This window comes from Hyperoodon ampullatus, assembly GCF_949752795.1.
Source record: "Hyperoodon ampullatus genome assembly, chromosome: 2".
In the NCBI taxonomy this organism is placed as follows: Eukaryota; Metazoa; Chordata; class Mammalia; order Artiodactyla; family Ziphiidae; genus Hyperoodon; species Hyperoodon ampullatus.
Window position 1 is genome coordinate 114,586,852 of NC_136915.1, and position 26,923 is coordinate 114,613,774.

Sequence of the window (26,923 nt, forward strand, 5' to 3'; positions counted from 1 at the left end):
CTGAGTGTATCTGGGCTCGTCGCTCGCTGCTCCCACCAACCACCGCCTTCGGCCGCCTTGCGCGCCCGCCAGCCAGTACGCACTCGCTCTGGGGCGCCTCCTCGCACAGTCCCCCACTTCCCCTTGGCCCCTGTCAAGCCAGCTCTACCGCGGGCCCTCACGCGTACCTTCGGCAGCGAGAGCCCAAGCCTCCTCCTCCACCTCCTCTCCTCTCCTCCCCCCCTTCCCCGCCCCCACTGCCACCAACCGCCGCCACTGCCGCCGCCGCCTCCTCCTCCGCCGGCCCCCCCCCGACAAACCCTCCACCCCTCGCGCGTGCGCCTCCCACAATCCCCCCGCGGGACTGTTCCATTCCTGTCGGCTGCAGGAGCGGGGGAGAAAACGACAGGCGAAGCCGGCAGAGCTTGTCGTTAGGACAGGAGTTACCCCGAGTGGCGGATAGACACTTATGACTACTTACCTCGCTGGCCGCGGCACCGCGACGCCGCGGCTCCCTTCCCCTGCCTCGTCCTGGCCGCAGAGAGCTGGTTGGGGGCGGCCTAGCGCCCCTCCGCTGGCCGGTGGTTGGAGGCCGCGGCGGCTGCGCGTTGAGCAGCTTCCTGCCGTACGACCCGAGCTTGAGTCTTTGCTGCGGGACGATCGCCGAGGAGCCAGCGCTTGACCGTGTCTGCGGTTTACCGGGTCGGGAGAGCTGGTCCACGACTCTCGGTGAGGAAGTGAACCGGCACGGGGGTTGTACCCATGAGGGAAAGGAGCGGGACTCCCAGCCTCCATGAGGTAGGGAGTGAGGACAGTAGGGCCGGCCACCCTCCTAGGGGGCTTCCCTCCGGGCTCTGTGTTGCGGACCTAGGACCCAAGAAGGAACCGGCTCAGTGGTCGGCTTTTTCTTTCTTCTTTTTTTATTTTTAAACCCAGCTTAGATTTTCGAATTTCACACCACTGTCTATACGCGATGATGTTTTTGAGCACTTTTACACAAACCTCGTGGATGGATGATGCATTTTCAACCTCATTAGGCAGCCTTATGTTAGAGGATAAGGACATCATATATTTCAAGTTCAGGTCTGGACTCGATCTCCCGTGTCTTGTGTGTTCTTCAGAAAGTTATTCTTCTTAGTTCCTTATCAACAACAAACGAAAAACTGAACATAAAAATTAGTTAACTCCAAATCTGCCTTCAGGGTTGGTGTGTGGTAAAATAATAAAATATGTGTAAAGTAGAATTAGCTCCTAGGCACAGGGAAAGTGCAGAGAGTTGATGTTATCGTTCACAGTACTCTTGATGTTGATAAAGTTTGTGGGTGTAATTGGTAGTTTGTGTCCTATCCTTCCAAATCGTTGGTAAAACAGTGCAAAACTAGTTCTGTCAGATTTCCGTGGTTACTGATACTTGTTTCGTAAAACTCTGCATGAACATTTACTTTTTCTTGATGATTGAATTCAGGAGAACTATGGACTATTAAAATCCACAGATAATTCCAAAGTTTTCTTCTATTCTAGTAATCGTTAGTTTCACCCAGTGGGTAAAGCCAAATAAATTAGGTGAGGGATCCACTTGGGTTTACCTTTTCCTTCACAGCTGTGGACTTCTAGGGATCTGGGAATAGTTTGAAAATCACTGTACTAGATTAATCTCAAAGGCCTATTCAAGCGCTAAAGTTCAAGTAGACGCTCCTAAATTTCCCCCTTAACATATTATATTTCAAAATATGGATCAGGTTTTATTTGTTTTCTTTTTTTTTTTTTAAGGGAAATCCGCCTTAATTACCTCACTATATATTTGCTTTTCCTAACCTTAAGTCCCAACTTTTTCATGAAGCCATTTAGGAGCCATTGATCTTTTTTTTATTGTGTCATGTATGCAGGTGTGTTACCCTACCAAGAACATTTTTAATTTGAGGGCAGGGACTATGTGTTATGTTTCTTTTATATTCTTTTGTAGTCTAGTGCAAAGCAAGTCATGGAAATGTTGAAATGAATGTTAGATACTTAAAATATGAGAAGAGAAAGAGAATTAACATTTGTGGAATACCATGCCAAGAGAACTTGTGTTCTTGTTTAATCCTTATACAACACTTTGAAATAGATCATCTTACCCCCATTTTACAGATGAGAAGCCTGAGGCTCAAAGAAGTCGGATAACTGTCTTTACACTTCAATTTGCCTGTCTCTTAAAAACTTAACTTTTTTCACTATACCACATTGCCTTCATAGTAAATTTCTCATTAGCAACATAATTGCATATGCTAAAAAGAAAAAACACCTTTAATGGAATTCCACTACACTTGTATATAAAGAAAGTTACTTACAGTCTCTGTCTTTAACTAGCTTTGGGTAACTGCACTGATTCATGAATTGTCAGCTAAGTATAGACAAGTAAGATCGTATTCAGTTCTTTTATGCTCCAGTGCCTACCAGAGACTAAAATATATTAAGTGCTCAATAAAATGACCTTATTGAATGAATGAACCCTGAATTATTTGAACCAAGGAAGGTATGGAAAACAGAATAATGGTTCCCCCCAAAGATGTCCGTGCCCTAATCCCTGGAACCAGTAAACACATAATGTTACATGGCAGAAGGAAATTAAGGTTACTAATCAGCTAACCTGAAAATAGGGAGATTATCCTGAATTATCTGGTAGACCCACTGTAATTACAAGAGTTCTTTAAAGGTGGAAGAGGGAGACCAGAGACTCTGTCAGAGTGAGGCAGTAGGACATAGACTTGACCAACTGTTGTAGGCTTTGAAGGTGAATGGGCAACCTCTAAAACCTAGAGAAGTCAAGAAAACAGATTCTCTCTTAGAGCATCCAGAAAGAACACAGTCCTGCCGACACTTTGATTTTGGACTTCTAAACCATAGAACTCTAAGATGACAAATTTGTGTTGTTTTATGACACCAAGTTTGTGGTAATTTGTTACAGCAGCAGTGCATGTTGGATCTGTTTCTTTTACTTTAACCTTTGGTTTCCGCTGTTGTTGTTCACTAAAAGGATACTGTCTATACATAATGGCCTGCCTCAGGAACCGGCCCCTTTGCCTGAATGTTAAACCACAGTGCCTTTGTTCAGGGAAACATCCTGTCGCTGTCCGCCTTTGGATGGTTACAAGAAAGAAGAAATTAACACCTCCCCTCCCCGAGGCTGGCCATTCCAGGTGATATTTGCAAAACTTATGGCCTTTTTACTTCCTCATCTCCTCCCCTTCTCTGTGCTATAAAAGAAACTGGCATCCAAACCCGGATAAGATAGTTATTTTGAGACTTTAGTCTGCCATCTTCTTGGTCTGCCGTCTTTCCGAATAAAGTCATATTCCTTGCCTCAACACCTCGTCTCCGACTTGCTGACCTGTCATGCAGTGAGCAGAGCGAGCTTGGACTCAATTGCTGGGTCATTTGGTAAATCCACATTTAAACTTTTGAAGAAATGCGAAACAGTTTTCCAAAGTGGCTGCACCATTTTACAATTCCAGCAGCAGTGTATGAGGATTCCAGTTTTTCTACATCCTCCCCATTACTTGTTATTGTCTGTTCTTTTTTTTTTTTTTTGGCAGTACGCGGGCCTCTCACTGCTGCGGCCTCTCCCGCTGCGGAGCACAGGCTCCAGACGCGGCCATGGCTCACGGGCCCAGCCGCTCTGTGGCACGTGGGATCCTCCCGGACCGGGGCACGAACCCGTGTCCCCTGCATTGGCAGGTGGACTCCCAACCACTGCGCCACCAGGGAAGCCCCTGTCTGTTCTTTTTGATATTAGCTATCCTTGTGAGTGTGAAGTGGTATCACATTGTGTTTTTGATTTGCATTTTCCTAATGACTAAGGGTGTTGAGCATCTTTTCATGTGCTTATTGGCCATTGTATATCTTCTTTGGAGAAACTTTAAGTTCTTTGCCCTTTTTTTTTTTTTTTTTTTTTTTTTTGCGGTACGCGGGCCTCTCACTGTTGTGGCCTTTTCCGTTGCAGAACACAGGCTCCGGACGCACAGCCTCAGCGGCCATGGCTCACGAGCCCAGCCACTCCACAGCATGTGGGATCTTCCCGGACCGGGGCACGAACCGGTGTCCCCTGCATCAGCAGGCGGACTCTCAACCACTGCGCCACCAGGGAAGCCCTCTTTGCTCAATTTTGAGTTACATTTTCTTTTTATTGTTGAGTTGTAAAGAGTTCTTTGTATAATATATTATGGATATAAGTCCTTTATTAGATATATAACTTGCAAATCTTTTCTGCCATTCTGTGGGTTGTCATTTACCTTCTTTTTTTTTTTTTGGCTACGCTGCAAGGCTTGCTGGATCTTAGTTCCTCCACCAGGGATTGAACCCAGCCCTGGCTATGAAAGCACTGAGTTCTAACCACTGGACTGCCAGAGGATTTCCTGTCTTTTACTTTCTTGATGGTATCCTTTGAAGCAGAAATTTTTAATTTCGATGAAGTCCAAGTATCTATTTTTTTAATTTTTGTTACTTCTGGCATCATTAAGAAACCATTGCCTAATCCAAGGTCGTGGAGATTTACTCCTATATGTCTTCAAAGAGTTTATTACTGAATTCTCAACTCTGTTCCATTGATCTGTAGACATATGGGTCAGACGTATATGATCTATAGGCATATGCTAATACCACACTGTCTTGATTTCTGTAGCTTTGTAGTAAGTTTTGAAATCAGGAATGTGAGCCCTCCAACCTTGTTCTTTATTTTTCAAGGTTTTATACACTATTCTGAGTCCATTGCATTTTCATATGAATTTTGAGATCAGCTTGACAGTTTCCATTAAAAGGGCTGCTGCGATTTTGTCAGATAATAATATTTGTTTAAAAAAGAAAGAACTAAAAAAGAAAGAAAGAAAGAACTGATGATGTTAGTAAGCTGTGTTCTCAATGAAACGGTGGTGTTATAGAATAACAAAATAGTTACTCTTGAAAATATAAAATCTAAAAACGATAGGTGAGGGCTTCCCTGGTGGCACAGTGGTTAAGAATCCGCCTGCCAATGCAAGGGACACGGGTTTGAGCCCTGGTCCGGGAAGATCCCACATGCCACGGAGCAACTAAGCCCATGCGCCACAACTACTGAGCCTGCACTGTAGAGCCTGCAAGCCACAACTACTGAAGCCCGTGCGCCTAGAGCCCATGCTCCGCAACAAGAGAAGCCGCCTGCAGTGAGAAGCCCGCACACCACAACAAAGAGTAGCCCCCACTCTCAGCAACTAGAGAAAACCCACGTGCAGCAGTGAAGACCCAATGCAGCCAAAAATTAAATAAATGAATAAATTAATTTATTTATTTTTAATAAAGATAGATGATAGCTGAAGAGTATTGATGAGTAACATAAAGGACTTGTATAATGATTGCTTTGAGAAACTGAAGACATTTACCCTGGAAAAGAAAAAATAGGGGACATAACTACCTTCAATTTATCACATGGAAGGTAGCTTGTAAAACTAAAGAGAAAGGCTGGGATAGTGAATGGAAGCTACAAGGAGACCTTTCACCTCAGATTGTGAAAGAACTTTCCATAAAAGCAGGACTGCTTTGTGAGTTCCCCATCAGTGGAAATGTTCAGGCACTTGATAATTGATAATACAATATACACAGTGACTAATGGCAAAGGCTGCAGAGTCAAACATAGGTTTGAATTCCAGAACTGTCACTTTTAGGCTATATACCCTAAGGCAAGTTAGTCTATCCATCCCTATTTTCACATGGGTGTAATATCTACTTCATAGGATTGTGTTGTGAGACAGTGCCTATAAATTGCTTGAATATAGAGCCTGTTTCTGAAAAACACTATTATTATTATTATTCAGATCATTGTAGCATTAATTCAGTTCTTGAACTAGATCACCTTAACCTGAAGAATTTGATTCTCTTCACACAATCTGTACACAAATGTTTCATTGCAGCTTATTCGTAACAGCCAAAACCTGGAAACAGCCCAGGTGTCCTTCAATGGATGAATGGTTAAACAAACAGGCACATTCATACCATGGAATAGTACTCAGGATTAAAAGAAAAACTATTGATGCATGTAACACACAACCTAGATGAATTTCCAGAAAATTATGATGAATGGAAAGAGCCGATATTAAAAGGTTGCATACAATATGATTTCATTTATATAACATGCTTGAAATGAAAAAATTACAGAAATAGAGAACAGACTGGTGGTTGTCATGGGTTAAGGAATGGGAGGGTTGTGGGAGGGAAGTGCAGGAGTCTGTAGAAGGGCAGCATGAGGGATCCTTAAAGTGATGGAAATTTCTGTATTTTGACTGTATCAAGGTCAATATCCTGGTTGTGATATTGTACTATAGTTTTGCAAGATGTTACCATTGGAGGAAACTGGGTAAAGGATACATGGGACATGTATTATTTCTTTCACTTGCCTGTGAATATATAAATATCTCAATAGTGAATGTTTAATTTAAAAAATAATCTATGATTTTTGTGACCACTGTAGTGTTAGCTTATAGCCTTTGGGATACCTTTCTAAGTTTGGTACAGGCTTTTTCTGACTTCCTTTTCAGTGTACACTTGGCCTATGTGACAATACTTTTCTTTTTTCTTTTTAAAGAAAGAGGGCTCTAACACTAGCCAGAAAGTTTCGTCAGAAGAGTGACAGAACTTTAAATACAATAGTGAGTAAATGTCCCTTACAAGTGTACCTGAAAACACTTCATAGGGTTTAAAGACTAAGGAATTATTTGTCTCTGGGATTTGTTTTATCCACACTTTCTTTCCTTCTTTTTAAAGATTTATTTCTTATTTATTTTTGGCTGCATTGGGTCTTTTTTTGTTTTGTTTTGTTTTGTTTTTGTTTTGCGGTACGCGGGCTTCTCACTGCTGTGGCCTCTCCCGTTGCGGAGCACAGGCTCCGGACGTGCAGGCTCAGCAGCCATGGCTCACGGGCCCAGCCGCTCCGCGGCATGTGGGATCTTCCCAGACCGGGGCACGAACCTGCGTCCCCTGCATCGGCAGGCGGACTCGCAACCACTGCGCCACCAGGGAAGCCCTGCATTGGGTCTTAGTTGTGGCATGCAGGATCTTCGTTGCAGCGTGTGGGCTTCTCTCTAGTTGTGGCATGCAGGTTTTCTCTCTAGTTGTGGCGTGTGGGTTCCAGAGCACGTGGGCTTTGTAATTTGCGGCTCGCAGACTCTAGTTGAGGCACGTGGCATCAGTTGCCCCGCAGTACGTGGGATCTTAGTTCCTTGACCAGGGATGGGGCCCGCATCCCCTGCCTTGTAAGGCGGATTCTTTACCACTGGACCACCAGGGAAGTCCCTATCCACACTTTAAACAAAGAATGACTGGGATTGGAGGGAGGACTCTTCTTGCTTGAAATAGTAGAAATAGACAACAGGTAGAGTCTCAGAATGATGACAGTTGAACAATATTAGAGAAGTATTTTAATGATATCTTTTTTTTTTTTTTTGCGGTACGCGGGCCTCTCACTGTTGCGGCCTCTCCCGTTGCGGAGCACAGGCTCTGGACTTGCAGGCTCAGCGGCCATGGCTCACGGGCCTAGCCGCTCCGCAGCATGTGGGATCTTCCCGGACCGGGGCACGAACCCACGTCCCCTGCATCGGCAGGCGGACTCTCAACCACTGCGCCACCAGGGAAGCCCTTAATGATATCTTTGAGAATTTTTTTCGTCATCTTCCTAGAACGCTTGAGAAAATTATTTATCTTTAATTTTAACCATCAGTCTTATTTTGGTTTGTTTTTTCCCTTTTTTTATGGTGGTAAAATATACATAATATAAAATATACCATCTTAACCATTTTTAAGTGTATAGTTCCATGATATTATACATTCACATTATTGTGTAGCCATCACACCATCCATCTCCATAACTCTTTTCATCTTGTACCATCAGTCAGTTTTAATAGGAAACCTGTCATTTATCTGCCTTCCAGTTACAATGTGGTTAACTTGTACTCTGCAAATCGACATTCAAAGGATATGAAAAAACCAAAAGGAGAAATCATTACTCAATTTTTTCATAGTATTAGCGGCTTTGAACCGTTTTCTTGCAGTGCCCTGATTTGTATATGTCTTGGAATGTAGAATGAGCAAATATTCCATTCTTTTGCTTCCATTTGGCCTGTCAATAGGATTTTTTTCTACTTACAGTTATTTTAAAGAACATGGAAAATGTGGTTTAGTCTGGATTGTCTGCTTTGAGATCAGACTTTTGAGATTCACCCCCCGCCCTTTTTTCTTAAAATATCTTCTGTTAAATAAGCTGTGTGTGTGTGTGTGTGTGTGTGTGTGTGTGTGTGTGTGTTATTTACCTTTAAAAGCAGTAGGAAAATATTGAAGGGTTTTAAGAGCCAGACTTCAGTGGAAAGGATGGATTGGAGAAGTTCAAGGATGGAGGCTGGTAGACCCAATGTTGTAATATGGATACAAGATGACAGGATACAAGATGGAAAGCTGGTCACATTTTCCTGACCAGCATTTCCCATAATCTCTAAAACATAGCCAGAGTAATGGCCTCAGTGACCACAGGCATACCTGGAGGAAGAAGTAGTGACCTCAGGACCATGTCACCCACTCTTTCTAGGACACTACCTCCCTCCAGAGCTGCAGCCCACAGCTGTCTCATAATAGTGGTTGTACCAGGGCACATTGAGAAGATCTAGGGAGCAGGGTTGCGTAGGCCAGATCCTGTTGGAATGGCATTGGGGTCTTGAGTAGTTCGGGAGTTGGGAAACTTGAGGTTAGGTAGAGGGCTTAGGGTTGGAAATCAACTGATACAGAGGGTTAGAATTGGTATGGGAGTTAGCTGGTCACGGATCGGGGAGGACAGTATTGGAGGCAGGGAGTTGAGGTAATTGAAATAGGGGAGGATTGAGAAGAACTGGGGTTAAGAAAATTGAGCTGGTCAAAGATGGTGGTGTTGGGTACCAGGTGATGGTGGGTATAAGGTAGAGATCAATGCTGGGTAGTGTTGGGCACTGGGTGGTTGTGTCAGTGGTTGCCAAAACTACCTCCCGGTTCTGTGATTCCCTAGGAGGACTCAGAGGTCAGCACATAGTCATACTTACAGCTATGATTTATTACAGCAAAAGGATACAGAGCAAAATCAGCACAGGGAAAAGGCACATTGGGCAAAATCTGGAGGAAACCAGGTATAAGTTTCCAAGAGTCCTTTCCCAGTAGAATCACATTAGACACACTTGATTCCTTCAGCAAAAAATTGTGACAACACGTGAAATGTTGCCACCCAGGGAAACTATCAACAGAGTCTCAGTGCCCACAGTTTCTATTGGGGCTGGTCATATAGTCATTATCCGCCTCACATGTAGTAAATTTCCAGACTCCCAGAAGGAAAGCAGGTGTTTAATGTAAACCATGTTGTTTGTATAAATAGTTCAGGCACAGTGACCCATTCTTACCAGTTCTGGGAATGGTGGGAACTCTCCTGAAATCCAAGTTCCCAGACACCAGCTAAGGGGCAACCTTGCAAGCAGGCCTTTCTAAGGACAGCAGTCTTAGACTTGCTCTGTTAGCTCTTTTCTGCACAGTTGGATTAGGCAGCAGGTGGTGGTGGTGGGCGTTGGACAGTGGTGGACAGCAGTAGAGGCAGTGTAAGGCAGAACAAAGGAGAACCGTTGAAGAACAGGGAACAGAGGGGACCTCAACCCTGCCTGTGGCCTAGTAGAATTCATCCTCACGCCTGGGCACATGCTCACAGCCACCACCTTACTCCACAGCAGCAGCCCTTCCACTAGCAGCCAGGAGAATGTTATTAATAGTATTTTGCAACAAGGGGAGTTCCAAGGGTTCCAAGGCCAAGTAAATTGGATTAAAATGAAGTCTCTTAACTATAGTTTTCCCCAAAGCCTTTAAATGTGTGAAAATGTGCATATATTATAATCATTCAAGAAGTGAATAACTATATAGCATTTTCAAATTTCTTTGGCCAGAGAACATTGATGCATTTTATGACTAGTTAGTATTCACCAAACTCATTTTGGGAACTGGTGCTCTAGAACTTTTGGTTTTCAAACACAGCAAAGGGGGCTTCCCTGGTGGCGCAGTGGTTGAGAGTCCGCCTGCCGATGCAGGGGACCACGGGCTCGTGCCCCGGTCCGGGAAGATCCCACATGCCGCGGAGCGGCTGGGCCTGTGAGCCATGGCCACTGGGCCTGCACGTCCGGAGCCTGTGCTCCGCAACGGGAAGAGGCCACAACAGTGAGAGGCCCACGTACCAAAAAAAAAAAAAAAAAAAAAACCACAGCAAAGGAGCGCTGCAATCCCACATGTAAATATGAGGCAGGCCAGTAGAGACCATGCCAGTCTTGTTCACCACTGTGTAGTCTGTATAGTGTGGGCACGTGAAAGCACAAAACACATTTTTGAATGACTGAATTAAGGGATGCTTTGGCATCTTTATTAAAAAGTAAACTTGCCTTTTCCACGCTACCCAGACCGGGGTCCGTACGGTGTTGTCCTGGATTCCCTTGTAACTTAAGGGGAAACTTTCACAATGTCCGGAGCCCTTGATGTCCTGCAAATGAAGGAGAAGGATGTCCTCATATTTCTTGCAGCTGGAACCCACTTAGGTGGCACCAACCTTGACTTCCAAATGGAACAGTACATCTACAAAAGGAACAGTGATGGCATCTACATCATAAATCTGAAGAGAACCTGAGAGAAGCTTCTCTTGGCAGCTGGTGCCATTGTTGCCATTGAAAACCCAGCTGATGTCAGTGTCATATCCTCCAGCAAGCTGTGCTGAAGTTTGCTGCTGCCACTGGAGCTACTCCTATTGCTGGCCACTTCACTCCTGGAGGCTTCACTAACCAGATCCAGGCAGCCTTCGGGAGCCGAGACTTCTGGTGGTTACTGATCCCAGGGCTGACCAGTCTCTCACAGAGGCCTTTTACAGTAACCTGCCCACCATTACTCTGTGTAACCCAGACTCTCCTCTGCGTTATGTGGACATTGCCATCCCATGCAACAAGGGAGCTCACTCAGTCAGTCTGATGTGAAGTTCTGCGCATGCGTGGCACCATCTCCCGTGAACACCCATGGGAGGTCATGCCTGATCTCTATTTCTACAGAGATCCTGAAGAGATTGAAAAGGAAGAGCAGGCGGCAGCTGAGAAGACTGTGACCAAGGAGGAATTTCAAGGTGAATGGGCTGCTCCAGCTCCTGAGTTCACTGCTGCTCAACCTGAGGTGGCAGACTGGTCCGAAGGTGTGCAGGTGCTCCCTGTGCCTATTCAGCAGTTCCCTGCTGAAGACCGGAGTGCTCAGCCTGCCACTGAAGACTGGTTTGCAGGTCCCACTGCTCAGGCCACTGAATGAGTAGGAACAACCCCTGAGTGGTCTTAAGCTGTTCTTCCACAAACTCTTAAAACGGAAAGAGGTTGATGGGAAAATAAGCAGTTTCTAAAAGAGAAATAGTAAACTTGAAAACTAAAAGGAGATAGAATTCAGAGGAGTTTGTGTCATCTCTTAACCATACTATAAGCTCTGTTGGGTCAGGGACTGAACAGCTTTGTTCACCATCTTATTCACAGGCCCTGGCACATAATAGGTGCTCAGTAACTGTTGAATAAATGGATGCGACTCTGTTGTTGTTGTTACTGTTGAATAAACGGGTGTAACACTGTTGTTACTGCTGCTTTAAAGATTTGGATGTAAGGTGAAAATTATTAGCCAAAATGAAGTAGGTGATTACCTGGAGATTTGATTTAGTTATGCTGTCTACTAGTGAATATTGAGCGTTGCATTTAAGTATTTTAAACATTTTTTAGCTCCCACATGATTAGGGTTTTTTAGTTAAATACTTCCAACATACAAATGAATAAATATAATACACATGGTATAAAAATAATAAAGCAAATACTCATATCTATTATCCATCATTTGAAATAGATCATTACAGTTCCTTTGTGTGCCCTGCCCCAATCTTGTCCCTTTACCTCTTCCCTAAGGGAAGCACACATTATTCTAAATGTGTGCTTATCATTCTCTTGCCTTTCTCTTTCAGTTTTATTACATATATGTGTATTCTCCAGATAATTAGGATTTAAGTTTTTGAGTTTCATATAAATTATATCATTCTGTATATTACAGTTTTCACTCAGTATTAATTTTTGAGATCCATCTATGTCTTACATGTAACTGCAGTTTATTCTTTTTATTTTTGTATGGCATTCCATTGCGTGACCATATCTCCGTTTATCCACTCTTCTATCAGTGGACATTTGGGCTTTTTACAGTTTCTGATAATTCATATTCTACTACTATGAACATTGTGATACATATTTCCCAGTGTACATGTATATGTGTTTTTCTAAAATAAATATGAAGGAGTAGAATGCCTGGGCCATAGACATGTACGTTTTCAACTTTACAGATAATGTCAAATTTGTTTTCCAAGATATTTGTATTTATAATTCCATTGACAGCATAGGAAACTTCCCAGTGCTTCACAGCCTCTTTAACATTTGCTGTTGTCTTTTTCATTTTTCTCAATACGATGGTTGTGGATGGTATCTCATTGTGGTGGTTTTAATTTACATTTCCCTGATTTGTCATAAGGGTCGAACTCTTTCCATGGGTTTACCAGCCAATTGTATTCCCTTTTCTGTGGAATATCTGTGTCTTCTGCTCATTTTTTTAATCAGTTTAAAGGCATTATTTATTCTAGATACTAATCCGTTGTGCAAATATCTTTTCCCAGTTGCTGCTTACCTTTTCACTTTTTTTTAAAAGTGCAGGGATAATGCTGAAAGGAATGACAAGGCTTATCTCCAGGGTCCATAAGGTGAGTCCTGACTGACCTAAGTGCTTTGTGTAAACTGTCTTTGGGTGGATTTCTTTTCTGGATTGATTGTATCCAGAATAAAATGCTCTGGAGAACTTCAGCTGACTAGTTTTGCTCAAAAGAACAGTCACAATTCCATTTCTCTGCCCATACACTTCACTCCCAACTGCCCTAAAAATCCAATAACGGGTCTTTGTAGAATAGTTGCGCTTGGGAATTTACCCTATCATAGGAGAACTAACATTTTTTTAAAGGAGATAAATAAGCTTAAGTGCAGTTGGGTCAATGATTATCATCATTCTCCAGTTGGGTCAATGATTATCACCCCTTCATGAAGTATTTAAAAAAAAATAAGTTGCCGATTTCTGATAGTTGATAGTTGATTAAAATAATAAAATCATATGTAAGAAAGACTATTCTGATGCTTTACTTCATTCTCTCATTTATTTAGCAAATAGTTTTTCAGCACCTTCCTTATGGCAGATACTCAGGATTCTAAGATGACTCATTTCACTAATAATGGTTACTATTTGGGTTTTTTGTTGTTTTATTTATTTATTTATTTATTTTTGGCTGCATTGGGTCTTCGTTGCTGTGCACGGGCTTTCTCTAGTTGCAGCAAGCAGGCACTACTCTTCCTTGCAGTGCATGGGCTTGTTGTGGAGCACGGGCTCTAGGCACGCGGGCTTCAGTAGTTGTGGCACACGAGCTCAGTACTTGTGGCTCACGGGCTCTAGAGCATGGGCTCAGTAGTTGTGGCGCACAGGCTTAGTTGCTCTGCAGCATGTGGGGTCTTCCTGGAGCAGGGCTCGAACCCATGGTGGATTCTTAACCACTGTGCCACCAGGGAAGTCCCAGTGGTTACTATTTGTTGGGCATTCATTTTGTGCCAGGCACTGTGCTAAGTGCTTTATTTCTCTTAATCTTCATGATCAACCCCTGAGGCAGATAATATGTTTGTTTCACAGATGCAGAAATTTGGGATTAGAAAGGCTAAGTAACTTGACTGAGGTAACACGCTGTGAAGTTGTCTAACCCAGGCTAGATACCAGGTCTGTCTGACTTCATAGCCTGTGGCCTTAACCACTGTGCTGTATTGCATTTTATGGTCCATGTTTTCTTCAGGACCTTGAAGTCCAGTAGTGGGATCATGAATAAATGATTGTCATAGCATGGTGAAGCACCTAACCTGGATTAGTAGGGTCCAAAGGAAATCCTCCCAGAGTTATGTCCTAAAGGATGAGAACTGAGCTGGAAGGGCTTAGTCACTTCTATCTGATCATTTAATTACAGATTAGATTTCCTTAAAAAGGAGCCCTTCCTCTTATAGGATTCACCTTTTTTCCAGGGCTTCATGACAAACCTATGTACATAAAATAACCCATTTTTATAAAACAATATGAAAAAGCAAAGATGAACAAAGGGATGGATTCTGGCCCCAACTTATTATATTAAAAGGCTACAATTTCTTCTTCCTTTATAGCAGACAAGAAAGACCTGAGTCCAAAGTACAGAGGAATGTCGGTGAGAAGATTTTATGCTTTTTGTAGATTAGTTTAGAGTTACCTTCTTTATTGGCTCATGAAAGCCTTTCTTTCAAGAACTGCATGATTTTCATTCTGGAACGGTGCAGAGGCAGTTGTACATATGGTTGTTTTCCCTGGAGACGAGACTAGCTGGGTGATGCCATATATAACACGAAGAAGTAAGGAATCCATTTTGCTAGCTTTTAATTTGCTGCAAAAAACATTTAACTAAAAAGTCAAAGGTTTCTTGTAGAAATAGCACCACCCTGTGGTCCTTGAATATCTTTAATTTTCCACTTGACTGCTACTTTATTTAGAGACATGATGCTTTCTCTCCAGTAGAATTGAGAACATTGTAGGGTGTATTGTTCAGATCCTATGGAGGTAACAGGCCTTGAATTCTCATTGGCTTAACTCAACACATGATATTGTTTGTGTTGTGTGTATCTGTTTTGTTTTGCTCTTGATGTTGTTATATTTCCAAAATGGTTTACAGGGAGGGAATTCCTTTTCGGTCCAGTGGTTAAGAATCTGCACTTCCACTGCAGGAGGCACGGGTTCGATCCCTGGTCGGGGAACTAAGATCTCACGTGCTGTGCAGTGCTGCCAAAAAAATGGTTTACGGGCAAATAGGAGATAGACATAGGGATGCAGTTTTGTCATCTTGGGATGCCATCTCATCATGTAGGTTTTAAGGTTGCCACAGCAGGAGAAAAAAGAGAATTTATACCCAATCTTAACTGGCTCTGACTAGAATTGACCCAAGTTATTTCTGTTGATAGCTCATTAGCCAGAACTAATCATGTGACCCCAATCTTTCTGCAAGGGAGGCTGGGAGATATAGAGTACATGTGATAAACATTGCTGTCTCTGCATTCGCAGACAGTGTTGGAGCAACTGTATTACTTTACCCTTTTACTTTACAGTAAATATACAAATTCTGGTTCAGAGGTTTGTATGCACAGTTCACTGAGTTGCAGTGTAGTGCAGTTTACTCTCACTTAGCTAGATGCTTTGCACACTCCCCCATCTCATCATGTCTCTAAGAAAGATTTTTTTATTCCAGGGCACAAGTATGAAGTATTTGTGGTGCATTGGGTACTTGGAGAAGGAGATACAAAAATGAATAAAACCTGATCCCTTCTCTTTCAAGTGTGTGTGGCCTAAAATGGGAGACAAACTTGTGTGTAAGATAACATGATGCAATAAAAAGGATAAAGATTTTGGAGTCCGACAAACTTGGATTTGAATTCCGGTTTCATCACCTACCAACTCTGTGACTTTAGACAAAGTTATTTAACTTCCCTGAACTTTGATTTCCCTCATAATAAAACAGCATAATATTCTACCTATCTTCTAGGATTCTTGGCTCAAAAATAATGTGTGTATAACACTCTGTTGCCTAGCATTTTATAGGTACTCAGTTAACAAAAGCCATGAATGTAGTTCAAGGCAGAGTAAAAATGCATGCAATACAAAGAAAGTGCTATCTATAGAGAGGGAAAGATAATTGCTTTTGCCTGGAGGTGTCTGGCAAATCCTCACAGAGGATATGACATTTGAGGTGAGTCTTAAATGATGAGTAAGATTTAAATAGGGAGAGAGGGAAGCTGAAGTAGAATGAGCAGAAATATAAAGGCATGAAAGTGAATAACATGTTTTAGCATGGTTGGCTGGCTGGAGTATAGAGTTTATAAAGGAGTGGGACTAGAAAAGTAGGTTGAACTTATAGCAGTGGCCTTAATTATCATGCTAAGGACTTTGAGACTTATTTTGACATTAATAGGGAACCATCCAAACTTTTTGATTAGCTGAAAGTTAAACCTGTTTGGGAGGACAAATCTTCTGGACTGTGAAAGATAAAGAGTCAAAGATTTAAAGATACCAGTTAAAAAGTTGTCAGGGAGTCAAAGGTCTTGTTAAATGGGTATAAGTGTTATGAGAGGTAGTACAAAAATAATATACATTTTCTGCACTCATGAAGCTGCTTGGTGAGACTAAATATAAATACAGGCAGCTTTCATACTATCTATTGACCTAGCGAGCAGCTCCCTTTCTACAGCCATCTCTCACAACCCTGTTTTCCTCATTCTACTGGATTCATACTCTTATCTTTCTCTTGTAACTGGCATCTTTTCACTTATACACAAGGCCTGTTATCCTTAAACTCAGCTTGGGAGTTCTCCAGTTAGCATTTCTCAGATTTATCTCCTGAAATCTCATCCTCTTCCCCAAACCTTTCCCAGTTCTGAGGTTTCCATGTGCAGTTCACTGACTTGCCTGTAGAGCAGTTTATTTTCCCTTAGCTGGATGCTTTACTCACTCCCTCATTACACGTCCTTAATGAAAGATTCTTTATTTCAGGACACAGCTAGCAAGAAAATTGTTGCAAGGAGTGTAATTATACCTATCAAATAGGAACATTGCACTAATCCCCTAATAACTGAGGTGACTAGGATTACTAGACAGCTGGGAATTGTACAATACTGGCCACCATTCATCACTGTAGGCAAGAGCATTAAATGAAGTTTCCTGAGTTAGGTTGTTAATGGCTGAGCTATGCTCCTGAACAATCTCTAACGGAATTGTTTCCATATGGGACACAGCCCAGACATAGCAACACAAGCTGGAACAGATTCAGAGTATGAATAATGTGATTGGACTTAGAGAATTATAAATAATAACAAGGATCTGTTTTACATAAAACTAAAATGCATGTTAGTGATATTTTTCCTTGTTGCAGATATGGCTTAAAACCTCAGTGTTGTAGCAAGCATAAAAAGCCTATTAATTGTAAAACACTAAAATGGTTTCTTTTATAGTTGGACCCTGGACGTTTTTTGCACATAGGGACCCAGGCACCCCAATGCCTTGCTGCTCACCTGGATAACCAGGTTGCAATTGAGAGTCCCAGAGCTATTTGCCGCACCAGTGAGAATGATCCGGTGAGTTGCTGTGTATATGGGTTTTTTTCAGGGCTTATAATTTGTATTGCCTCATTTTACACATAAGAAAAACTGAAACTGAAAGAAGCTAAGCAGATTTTTACATATAGTCAGTACCTGAGACAGCATTCTGGAACCCTGATCTTCCCCATCCCTATCTGATACTATGGTAACATAGCTCAGGTCAGTCCATATCTGTTTTGGTTTAATTCCTACCATTGAACTCACTTTGTGCCAAGGGTTTTGTTGGGTATAGAATAGGTACCTAGCAAATACTTAACTACTCAATTCCTTAGAAGTTAAATTTAGTAGTTATTATTGATCATAGTGTATGATGGGTTGGCAAACTTTTCCTATAGGAACCATATAGTAAATATTTTAGGCATATGAGCCAAAGTGATCTCTGTCACAACTACTTAGCTCTGCCATAAACAAATGGGCCTGGCTGTGTTCCAGTAAAACTTCATTTACAAAAATGGGTAGCCAGCCATAGTTTACCAACCCTGGTATGGAGAATCCTAACAAAATCAACTTACTTGCCTAGGACTACATAGTTTTCCTAATAACCAATCTGGTACTATCTTCCACCTTTCTAAGTGGATTTCCTAGTGTCTGGAGAGGGAACTAACTTGATTTGTTGAGAAGAGTGGTATTTAAAGTGAAGTTTATCGGCAGAAACCAGGATTCCAGCAGTATCCAGTGTTGCATTTTCTATTTCAGGTCCCATTAGGCTAAATGCTGATTTCTCCTTCCTCAGTATTATTGTTGCCTCTTATAAATGAAATTAGTTGTATGGTCTGTGCTTAAATGTGAAGGGAACCAATAGCTTCTCCCTCCCTTTTTGTCCCTACCCCTGCCCTCTGAGTTGCCCCATCTTAACATATGCTGTGCTTGTGGAGGAAAAAAATAACTCACTACCCAAAACGCCATCTCAGCAGGGTGTGTTTTATTTATGTCTCTAGTGTTAATCTACTTTCACAATCACGAAATGAAATAGAATAAGTGAATGAAGTCATTGAATTGCCTTTCAGCTTTTCCCTGTAATTGTAGTCCCTTTATCTGCCAGTTCCTCAGAGGTTTCTATGGCAACAGTGGCATGCAGATGATCTTGTCACGTGACTGGATCATCTCTATGCACGGCACAGAAGAATCCAGATGGCAAGATTTGTCTCTGCTCCTTCCACATCTAGGGTTTATGTTGCCGAGCAACTGGCTTCATCATTCAGGCCAACATCAGCTTTATGTATACACTGTGGATTTGGGGACAACAGCGAGCATTTTTTGTCTAAGAAATGAAAGAATATCTTTTCCAGCTCTGAGAGAGAAGTGTTTCCTCACTACAGTCTAGAAGGCCCTTGACACTTTTTCAAAGTCTTTGTCACTCTATCCATTATACCTGTTTGCATTTTTATTTCCTAGGCCAAGCATGGGGAGCAGCATGAGGGTCAGCACTACAACATATCCTTCCAAGATCTGAAGACTGTATTCTCCCATGGCCTGCCTCCTCGCTTTGTAATGCAGGTGCTCAAAACAGGGGAGGGAATTGGAGGGAGCTTATAACACAAGCTGTTGATAGCAGAGGGGTGGAATTAAATGAGTAGAAAACTGTAAAAGATTTAATTTGAATCTTAAAAACAAATCAGATAAATTGAGCTATTGATTATCTTTTGTGAATAGTGCTGTTGTTATAATTACTTTAAGCAAATGCTTATCTGCAGTTAACCTCTTTAAATCCTTTTGGGAGCCAGGCAAAATATTCTTAAGTAAATAAATAATATTCCACTCTTTTCCTTGTGTTACCCAACAGATTTCTAGAAACTTTAGACTTCAAATAATTGTTAAAAATGAATTTAATACTTTCCTTAGCAAAATATCATGAAAATAGTTTATATGTATAGAAAAGCAAAAACATAATATATTTTTGAGCCAAACAGAAATGATATTTGGATTAGATGCATCATTCATTGTTCTTCTTCAGTCTCATGAGTTTTCAGAAAATGTAGTTTTGTGGTCATAAATTCAACCCAAAGAATGTAATCTTGGGTTGCTTTGTAGCCATTGAAAGAATTCATAGTTAACTGCAAGCAGAGTTTGTTGGCAAAATTTGTTTTTTTTTTTAAACTTTTAGTAAACATTTATTTATTTATTTGTTTGTTTGGCTGTGCCAGGGCTTAGTTGCGTCATGCAGACTCTTAGTTGTGGCATGCATGCAGGATCTAGTTCCCTGACCAGGGATCGAACCCAGGCCCCCTGCATTGGGAGCATGGAGTCTTACCCACTAGACCACCAGGGAAGTCCCTGGGGAAACTGGTTCTTTTGGTTAATTCCTGCTCAATTAGTTTCAGCCTCAGAAATTATTCCTTCTTATTGAAATATCAAACTTGACTGTGCAGGTGATTTTTAGCTTAGAAACCAGAGGATGTCATTTCTTCAGTGTGTTTTATTTCAAGAAGTTAGATGAGACACCAGTAAAGGGGCTAATTCTAGGCCATAGACAGCTTGTCATCAAAAATTTTGTTAAGTTTGGAAATAGGACACGGTCAGAAGAAATCATCACTTTAAACTGTCCGAAGACATTCATAGTACAATCTCTAACATAGTTCTGAGAGCCTAACTTTAACTATTGCAGGTTGCTTTCAGAATGGTTAACCACTAGTGCTTTGGAAGGAATTACTCATACATTCTTTCCATAACTTCCATTTATGTAAAGGCCAACTCCCTCACCATTGTTTGTGTATTTTAGTACTGTCATATTGCCTAATATGGCATTTCTGTTTTAATATCTGTATCATGTTTTTGAAGGTTTCACTTTCCATTAAGTTTGAACTTACCTGTCAAAGTCCTTCTCCAGTTCAATTGTTTGGTTAGGATTTCTTTAAAAAATACCAACACTATCTTAGTCCCTATCTGATATACTTGTGAATAGTATTCGTTAGGTATTTATTCTTATCAGTAGACATTATTAAATACTTTATTTGCAAATCATTTTCACACATATCACTGCTTCCCAAATTTTTCCACCAAATTATTCCTGGTGGCAAAAAGGGAATGAATTTTGTGTGTCAGTTCTCTGGTGTATCTGTATATTGGTGGTGTCAGGTATGGCCTCATAGCTGTGGGGCAGTTGGTCACACCTGCTCCTGAGCTGGTATGTATATAAGTTCTAGAGAAAAGTCTAGGTGGTTACAGTAATAAGAATTAGCTAAAGGGACTTCCCTGGTGGTCCAGTGGTTAAGAACCTGCCTTCCAATGCAGGGAACGCGGGGAACTAAGATCCCACATGCCATGGGGCAACTAAGCCCATGCGTCACAACTACTGAGCCTCTGCCCCACAACTAGAGAGCCCATGTGCCGCAACTACAGAGCCCAAGCACTCTGGAGCCCACGAGCCATAACTAGAGAGAAGCCCATGTGCCGCAACGAAAGATCCTGCATGCTGCAACTAAGACTCGATGCAACCAAAAATAAATTAATTAATTAAATTTAAAAAAAGAATTAGCTAAAAATAAATTTAAAATAATTAACATTTATTTGATGCTTACCATGTGTCAGATGCTTTGTTAAGCATTTTACATGCTTTTAATATTTATATCAACCTTAAGTAGTTTACATAGTTATGTCTGGATTATTTGTAAATTTCAATTAACTGATGTAATATCTGTGCTTCATTTACAGAAATAATCAAAAGCTGACTGTTACACACTTGGTACGGGATAATGTGTTTCAATTTTTAGCTAAATTACATGGCTAAATTTTCAAATTCAATACCAACCTCTCCTAACTGAATAAATGAAAAATAGGCAATTTGATGCTATGGTTGCTATGTTGGACTCAGTGTATATTACCAAGAACTGGCTAGAAGTTCCACACCCCACCCTCTCCTTCCTCTTTCCCTGTTTTGTTAGGTGAAGACATTCAATGAAGCTTGCCTGATGGTAAGGAGACCAGCCCTAGAGCTTCTGCATTACCTGAAAAACACCAATTTTGCTCATCCAGCTGTACGATACATTTTCTGTATCCTTTCCTGCTTGCCTGGGCTATCTGAGCCAATGCTTTCCTCCCTCAAATGTGGGAAAAGAAGAACTGCTTTATTTGTTGACAGTTGAAGTGTCCCTTTTGGTGGTGTTTTCTTTTCTTTTTTTTTTATTAAGAAAATACCTTTATTTTTAGCCAGAAGGGGTTAAGTCAGAATTGACACTCCTGTAATAAGAGTGCATGAAAATTCTAATATTTTGAAAATTGACAAAATTTATTTTCCTCAGGAACTTGTTTCTTTTACTCCTTGCTCTAATTGGAGATTTTTGCAGTCCTAAATTTAAAAGACATAAGTAATCTATTTTAGTGGTACTGTCAAAACAGCTTTTTTTAAAAGAATTAGGTATGAACATATTAAATAGCATATTAACATACTCCAACTTTTGGTGGCTCATCTATCTCTAAAATGACCCAATTCTTCATCTCATGCTGTGTTTCTCCTGTTTTAATTTATCACTTAAGATGCTTCATTTGCAGTTGAGTAAGAAGAAAGTCCAACTCAAAATGGCTTAGGTAATAAATGATTTTTGCCTAAGGAAAAGGAACATCAGGTTTAGGCTCAGGTTTGGTTATTTCAGCAGTTCATTGAGGTCATCAAGAACTCAGATTCTGGGACTTCCCTGGTGGTCCTGTGGGTAAGACTCCGCTCTCCCAGTGAGGGGGGCCCGGGCTCGATTCCCGGTCGGGGAACCAGACCCCGCAGGCATGCCAAAACTAAAGACCCCGCATGCTGCAACCAGGACCCAGCGCAGCCAAAACAAACAAATGAATATTCTTTTAAAAAAGAGAGAACTCAGATTCCCTTAATCTTTCTGCTGTCATCCTCACCATATTAGGTTTTGTCTCCAGGTTGATTTCTTCACGTTGACAAAATGGTTGCAGCAACTCCAAACATCTCATCTTCACAGAGCCATGTCCAAAGGCCAGAAAAGTAAACATTCCTTTCTTGCATTCTTTTTTTTTTAAAACAAAGAAAAATTTCCCAGAAGCTTCCATCAGACATCCCTCATTTCATATTGCCCAGAATTACGTCACACATCCATTCCTAAATCAATTCCTGGTGAGAAAAACAAAACTACTATTCCTTTCTCTTTTTTTATAAATTTATGACTTTTTAAATTATTTATTTATTTATTTATTTATTTATTTATTTATTTGGCTGTGCCAGGTCCTAGCTGCAGCACACGCGATCTTTTTTGTGGCATGCAAGATCTTCAGTTCTGGCATGCGGCATCTTTTAGTTGCGGCATGCGGGATCTAGTTCCCCGACCAGGGATGGAACCTGGGCCCCCCACATTGGGAGCGTGGAGTCCCAACCACTGGAAGGTGGTGTTTTCTTTAACAGCAAGTGCTTTAGATGGCGAGAAGGGAACAGGAAAAACCCTCAGTCTTTGCCATAGTATTCATTTCTGTGCAAAACAGGATTGGCTGATACTGCATATTCCAGATGGTAAGAACTTCCCTCACTATGTTGGGGTTAGTTATTCTGTTACTGTGGTAACATTGTGGCTTCAATTTTCTGACAGGGCTCTGACAGCTAAGGGAGAGGTCTTTGCTCCAGGTACAGGCTGGTCTGAGTTAGTTTTGGAACCTTTTGATAATCAGAATGAAGTATTTTTTGGCGCAGCAATCCTCACTTTGATAGGTAATGCCCAAGAGCATAAACTCCCACCTTAGTTTTCACCACAAGCTTTATTGCCATCAGCCAACAACTTTGAGTACCCACAGAGCCTTTGACATGGTACTCTTTGTCAGCATTCTAGGTTGTCAGCATGGATCTTAAAAACTTAAACTCTCATACTTCGCATATATCCCTCATTGTTTTGTTCAGTGTTGTTTGCATCCACATTTTCTGTCTTTAAAAACTGCCAGGAAGCTGAGGTGACCTTTAATCCATTTATTTGTGTATTGTGTGTAATGATAATATTTAAGATGGACCAGACCAAAAAGTAAACCTCTGAAGCAAGAAGGCTTTAAGAAATATATATGGGAAACTAAAGTCATCTCCCATAACTTAAAGAAGCATAGAGTATTTTGAGTTGAATACAGTCAGTTCCTGCCTAGTTTGTTTTCTTTTGCCTTTTGATTAGCTCATCTTTGGGTGAAAAACTGCCGGGATCTTCTGCAGTCCACCTACAACAAACAGCGCTTTGATCAACCTTTAGAGGCTTCAACCTGGCTGAAGAATTTCAAAACTGCAAATGAGCATTTCTTGAGTCAGGTGACTAGACTCCCCGAAGTTTGGTGCTGGACAATCTTTTAAGATTTTTATCTTCTTTGTGCCCTGAGTACCAGTAGACTATGGAGAACTAATATTGTAGTTGGGATAACTATACCATTTTGTATTTCTTTCATACATTTTATTCACAGTGAGTTCACATGCTGAAACTCATTTATCCATGTAAAATAAAGAGGCAGCAGTAAGCTGGTCGCATCTGGTGGGTAGCAAAGTGAAGTCCAGATTGCTTCATTGACTTTTCCAAGGTGACAGCCTAAAATCCTCTAACACACATTTCAACTACATAATTTTCTCCAGATTAGATCTTTTAGGTACCAGAAACATATTCATAAAATTATTCTCTAGTGATTCTTGGATACAGTCTCTAGGCCAGGGATTTTCAACTCTGGATATAAGTCAGAATCACCTAGGAGCTTGTTAAAAATGCAGGTGCCAAGTCTTCATCCTGGGCCTTTTTAGTCAGAATCCCTTACTTTTTTGTGTGTGTTTCTTTAAGCTCCAGGCAGAAATGGGCTAGAAAGCATTCACTTCCCTGCTGAGCTCTCTTACAAGGCTTGAAAAATAGATGAAAATAGACTCCTAATAACCTTAGCCTCCTACCCTACCTTCTTAGCTAGGGATGGGTTCATCCTTAGGCTAAGTGGCCTTTTTTGGTCTTTGTTTTATTTTTAGATAAAAGTTCAAGAGAAGTATGTCTGGAATAAGCGAGAAAGCACTGAGAAAGGCAGTCCTCTGGGAGAAGTAGTTGAACAGGTATAAAAAAAGACACTGAACGTGTACTATGTCTAACCAGAGACAGCCTCTTGTAGGACTGCAAGCCACTGTCTCTCTTTCCCTACAGGGCATAATGCGGGTGAGGAATGCCACAGATGCAGTTGGGATTGTGCTCAAAGAGCTAAAGAGGCAAAGTTCTTTGGGTATTTTTCGCCTCCTGGTGGCAGTGGATGGAGTCAATGCTCTCTGGGGAAGGACCACACTGAAAAGAGAAGATAAAAGCCCGGTAGGAAAACTGAGTTTCTCTATTTTGGTTTCTCTGATTTCAGAAACCATCATTTACGTAGGCTGGGACAAAGCCTTCTAGACCATGCAGTATATTTTCTTGCCTTGGAATATTTGAAATAAGATGTGTAGTGAAAATAGTATCAGAAGGAGAAGATGATGCCACATTCCATCATCCACTGAATACCAAGTGCATGACAACAAAAGCTGTGTTTTCTTTCCTTGTCAATTTTTTTCTTTCTATTCTCTTTTCAAAATGATGTTCTCTGGTCTAAGCAGAGACGATGATCAGAAGCATCAAGGAAGGGGGTGGGTTGGAGCAGTGGGTATTTTCTCCCTTGGTAACTGTTTTTTAATCTCCAGAAGCATGGGAGTTTGAGGAGCAGTGGCCATGTAGCTTATTCCAGAGGTACCTTCAGGTACTGTGGTTATGTAGTAGTTGAGGATTTTTTTTTCTGGCCTCACAGCACAGCTTGTGGGATCTTAGTTCCCTGACCAGGAATTGAACCCAGGCCCTCGGCAGTGAGAGCACAGAGTCCTGACCAATGGACCTCCAGGGATTTCCCAGTTGAGGATTTTCTAGTTGTTGTCAGTGCAGATATCTCAGGGGAGCATCCGGACAGAGCAAGTAATGTTCTCTTCTCTCCCTCTTTTCCCCCTTTCTCCTCCCTCTCACCTCTGTCTCACACATTGACCGATGTGCAGATTGCCCCAGAAGAACTAGCATTTATTTACAACCTGAGGAAAATGGTGAAAAATGATTGGGTGAGTGCATATGATACCTAACAGATTTCAGAAAGAAATGTATTTTCGTTTTAAAGATGTTCAACTGCCTCATTGCTAATACTTACCGGTCTCTAATTTTATGGACAGAAAGTTCTTATATCTTATTTAATTCTCATAACTGTACCAAGTTTTAAATCTATATATTTGGTTTTTTATCTTTCCACTTGACTGGAGTACACTTATTCAAAACCATTTTTTTGAAATATTGGCATAATTTCACTTTGCTGCAATTGTTCAAGGTGTTTTTATTTCTTATCAACTTTGGAAAGGATTTTGATAAATTTAAGATCATGTAGCAATTTACTGTCAGAGTCAAATTGAGAATTAATAATCAATTTAGTTGCCCTTTAACTGTGCTAGATCACACTGCCATACCACCATATGGCAAAAAAAAAAAAAAAAAAAACTGCAGATGATTAAAATGCATTTTTCTGTCTTTTTCAAATTCAGCTTTTTCTCCTTTCTTTCAGCAAGGAGGCGCCATTGTGTTGACTGTGAGCCAGACTGGGTCTCTCTTTAAGCCCCGGAAAGCCTATCTGCCCCAGGAGTTGCTGGGAAAGGTCAAATCACTGGAAAATTTGTTTACCCTTAGATAGTCATTCTGTCTAAATATACATACATATATATATATATTTTTTTTTTTGGACATAATTTCAGACTTGGAGAAAAATGGTATTCCTCTGTGACTTCAGCTAGATTTCTAAAATGTTAACACTTTACCATGTTTGCTTTACTCTTTCTCTCCATCTGTTTTTTTTCCCTGAATTATATGACAGTAACCTGAGATATGATGCCCTCTTTTATCTCTAAATAATGCATATTTCCTAAAATCAGAGATATTCTAGGGCTTCCCTGGTGGCGCAGTGGTAGAGAGTCCGCCTGCCAATGCAGGGGACACGGGTTCGTGCCCCGGTCCGGGAAGATCCCACATGCCGCGGAGTGGCTGGGCCCGTGAGCCATGGCCGCTGAGCCTGCACGTCCGGAGCCTGTGTTCCACAGCGGGAGAGGCCACAGCAGTGAGAAGCCCACGTACTGCAAAAAAAAAGATATTCTAATGTATAACCACAGCACAATTATCAAAATCAGAAAGTTAACATTGACTGTTACCTAATCTATAGAATATATTCTGATCTTGCCAGTTATCCCAGTGTCCCTTACAGGAAAAGAAAGTCCTGGATAATGCACCACACTCAACTGTCAAGTGCCTTTAGTCTCCTTTAATCTGGGAGAGATCCTCAGTCTTTGTCTTTTATAACCTTAATATTTATATCTCTGTTTTTGAAGAGTACATGCTAGTTATCTTATGGGTTATTTTATGGGGTTGTCTGATGTTTTTTCCTGACTATATGTGATGTTAGAAGTTATATTGTGTCTTCTCAGTGCATAATATCAGAAAGCACATGGAACTTATTTCTCCTGTTACTGGCAATATAAACTTTAAACACTTAGTTAAGGTGCTCTCCACCTGATTTCTCCTCAGTAAAGTTACTCTTTTCCTTTTTTGTAATGAATAAGTATCTTGTGGAGATATACTTTGAGACTAGGTAAATATCCTTTTACTTCTCAAACTTCCCCTTACTAGTTTTAGTTTCCATCGGTGATTCTTCCC

At 41.2% G+C, this 26,923-nt stretch overlaps 1 protein-coding gene and 1 pseudogene across 2 annotated transcripts in view; both read left to right on the forward strand.

Annotated features, from left to right (window-relative positions):
• Window positions 1-741: 741 nt before the first annotated feature.
• Window positions 742-26,923, forward strand: part of DAP3 (death associated protein 3) — a gene marked incomplete at its 5' end in the record, with an annotated part of 29,379 nt that continues 3,197 nt past the window's right edge. The window contains 11 exons of the mRNA XM_079698617.1: window positions 742-793; window positions 12,738-12,784; window positions 17,133-17,255; window positions 18,675-18,776; window positions 21,161-21,269; window positions 22,648-22,740; window positions 23,381-23,511; window positions 24,202-24,282; window positions 24,371-24,529; window positions 25,234-25,293; window positions 25,785-25,874. Coding sequence (XP_079554743.1) covers window positions 742-793; window positions 12,738-12,784; window positions 17,133-17,255; window positions 18,675-18,776; window positions 21,161-21,269; window positions 22,648-22,740; window positions 23,381-23,511; window positions 24,202-24,282; window positions 24,371-24,529; window positions 25,234-25,293; window positions 25,785-25,874 — 1,047 coding nt within the window. The remainder of the gene's footprint in view (window positions 794-12,737; window positions 12,785-17,132; window positions 17,256-18,674; window positions 18,777-21,160; window positions 21,270-22,647; window positions 22,741-23,380; window positions 23,512-24,201; window positions 24,283-24,370; window positions 24,530-25,233; window positions 25,294-25,784; window positions 25,875-26,923) is intronic.
• Window positions 9,622-11,343, forward strand: LOC307067804 (small ribosomal subunit protein uS2-like; annotated as a pseudogene). Its single transcript has one exon. The product of its transcript is annotated as a small ribosomal subunit protein uS2-like (transcript).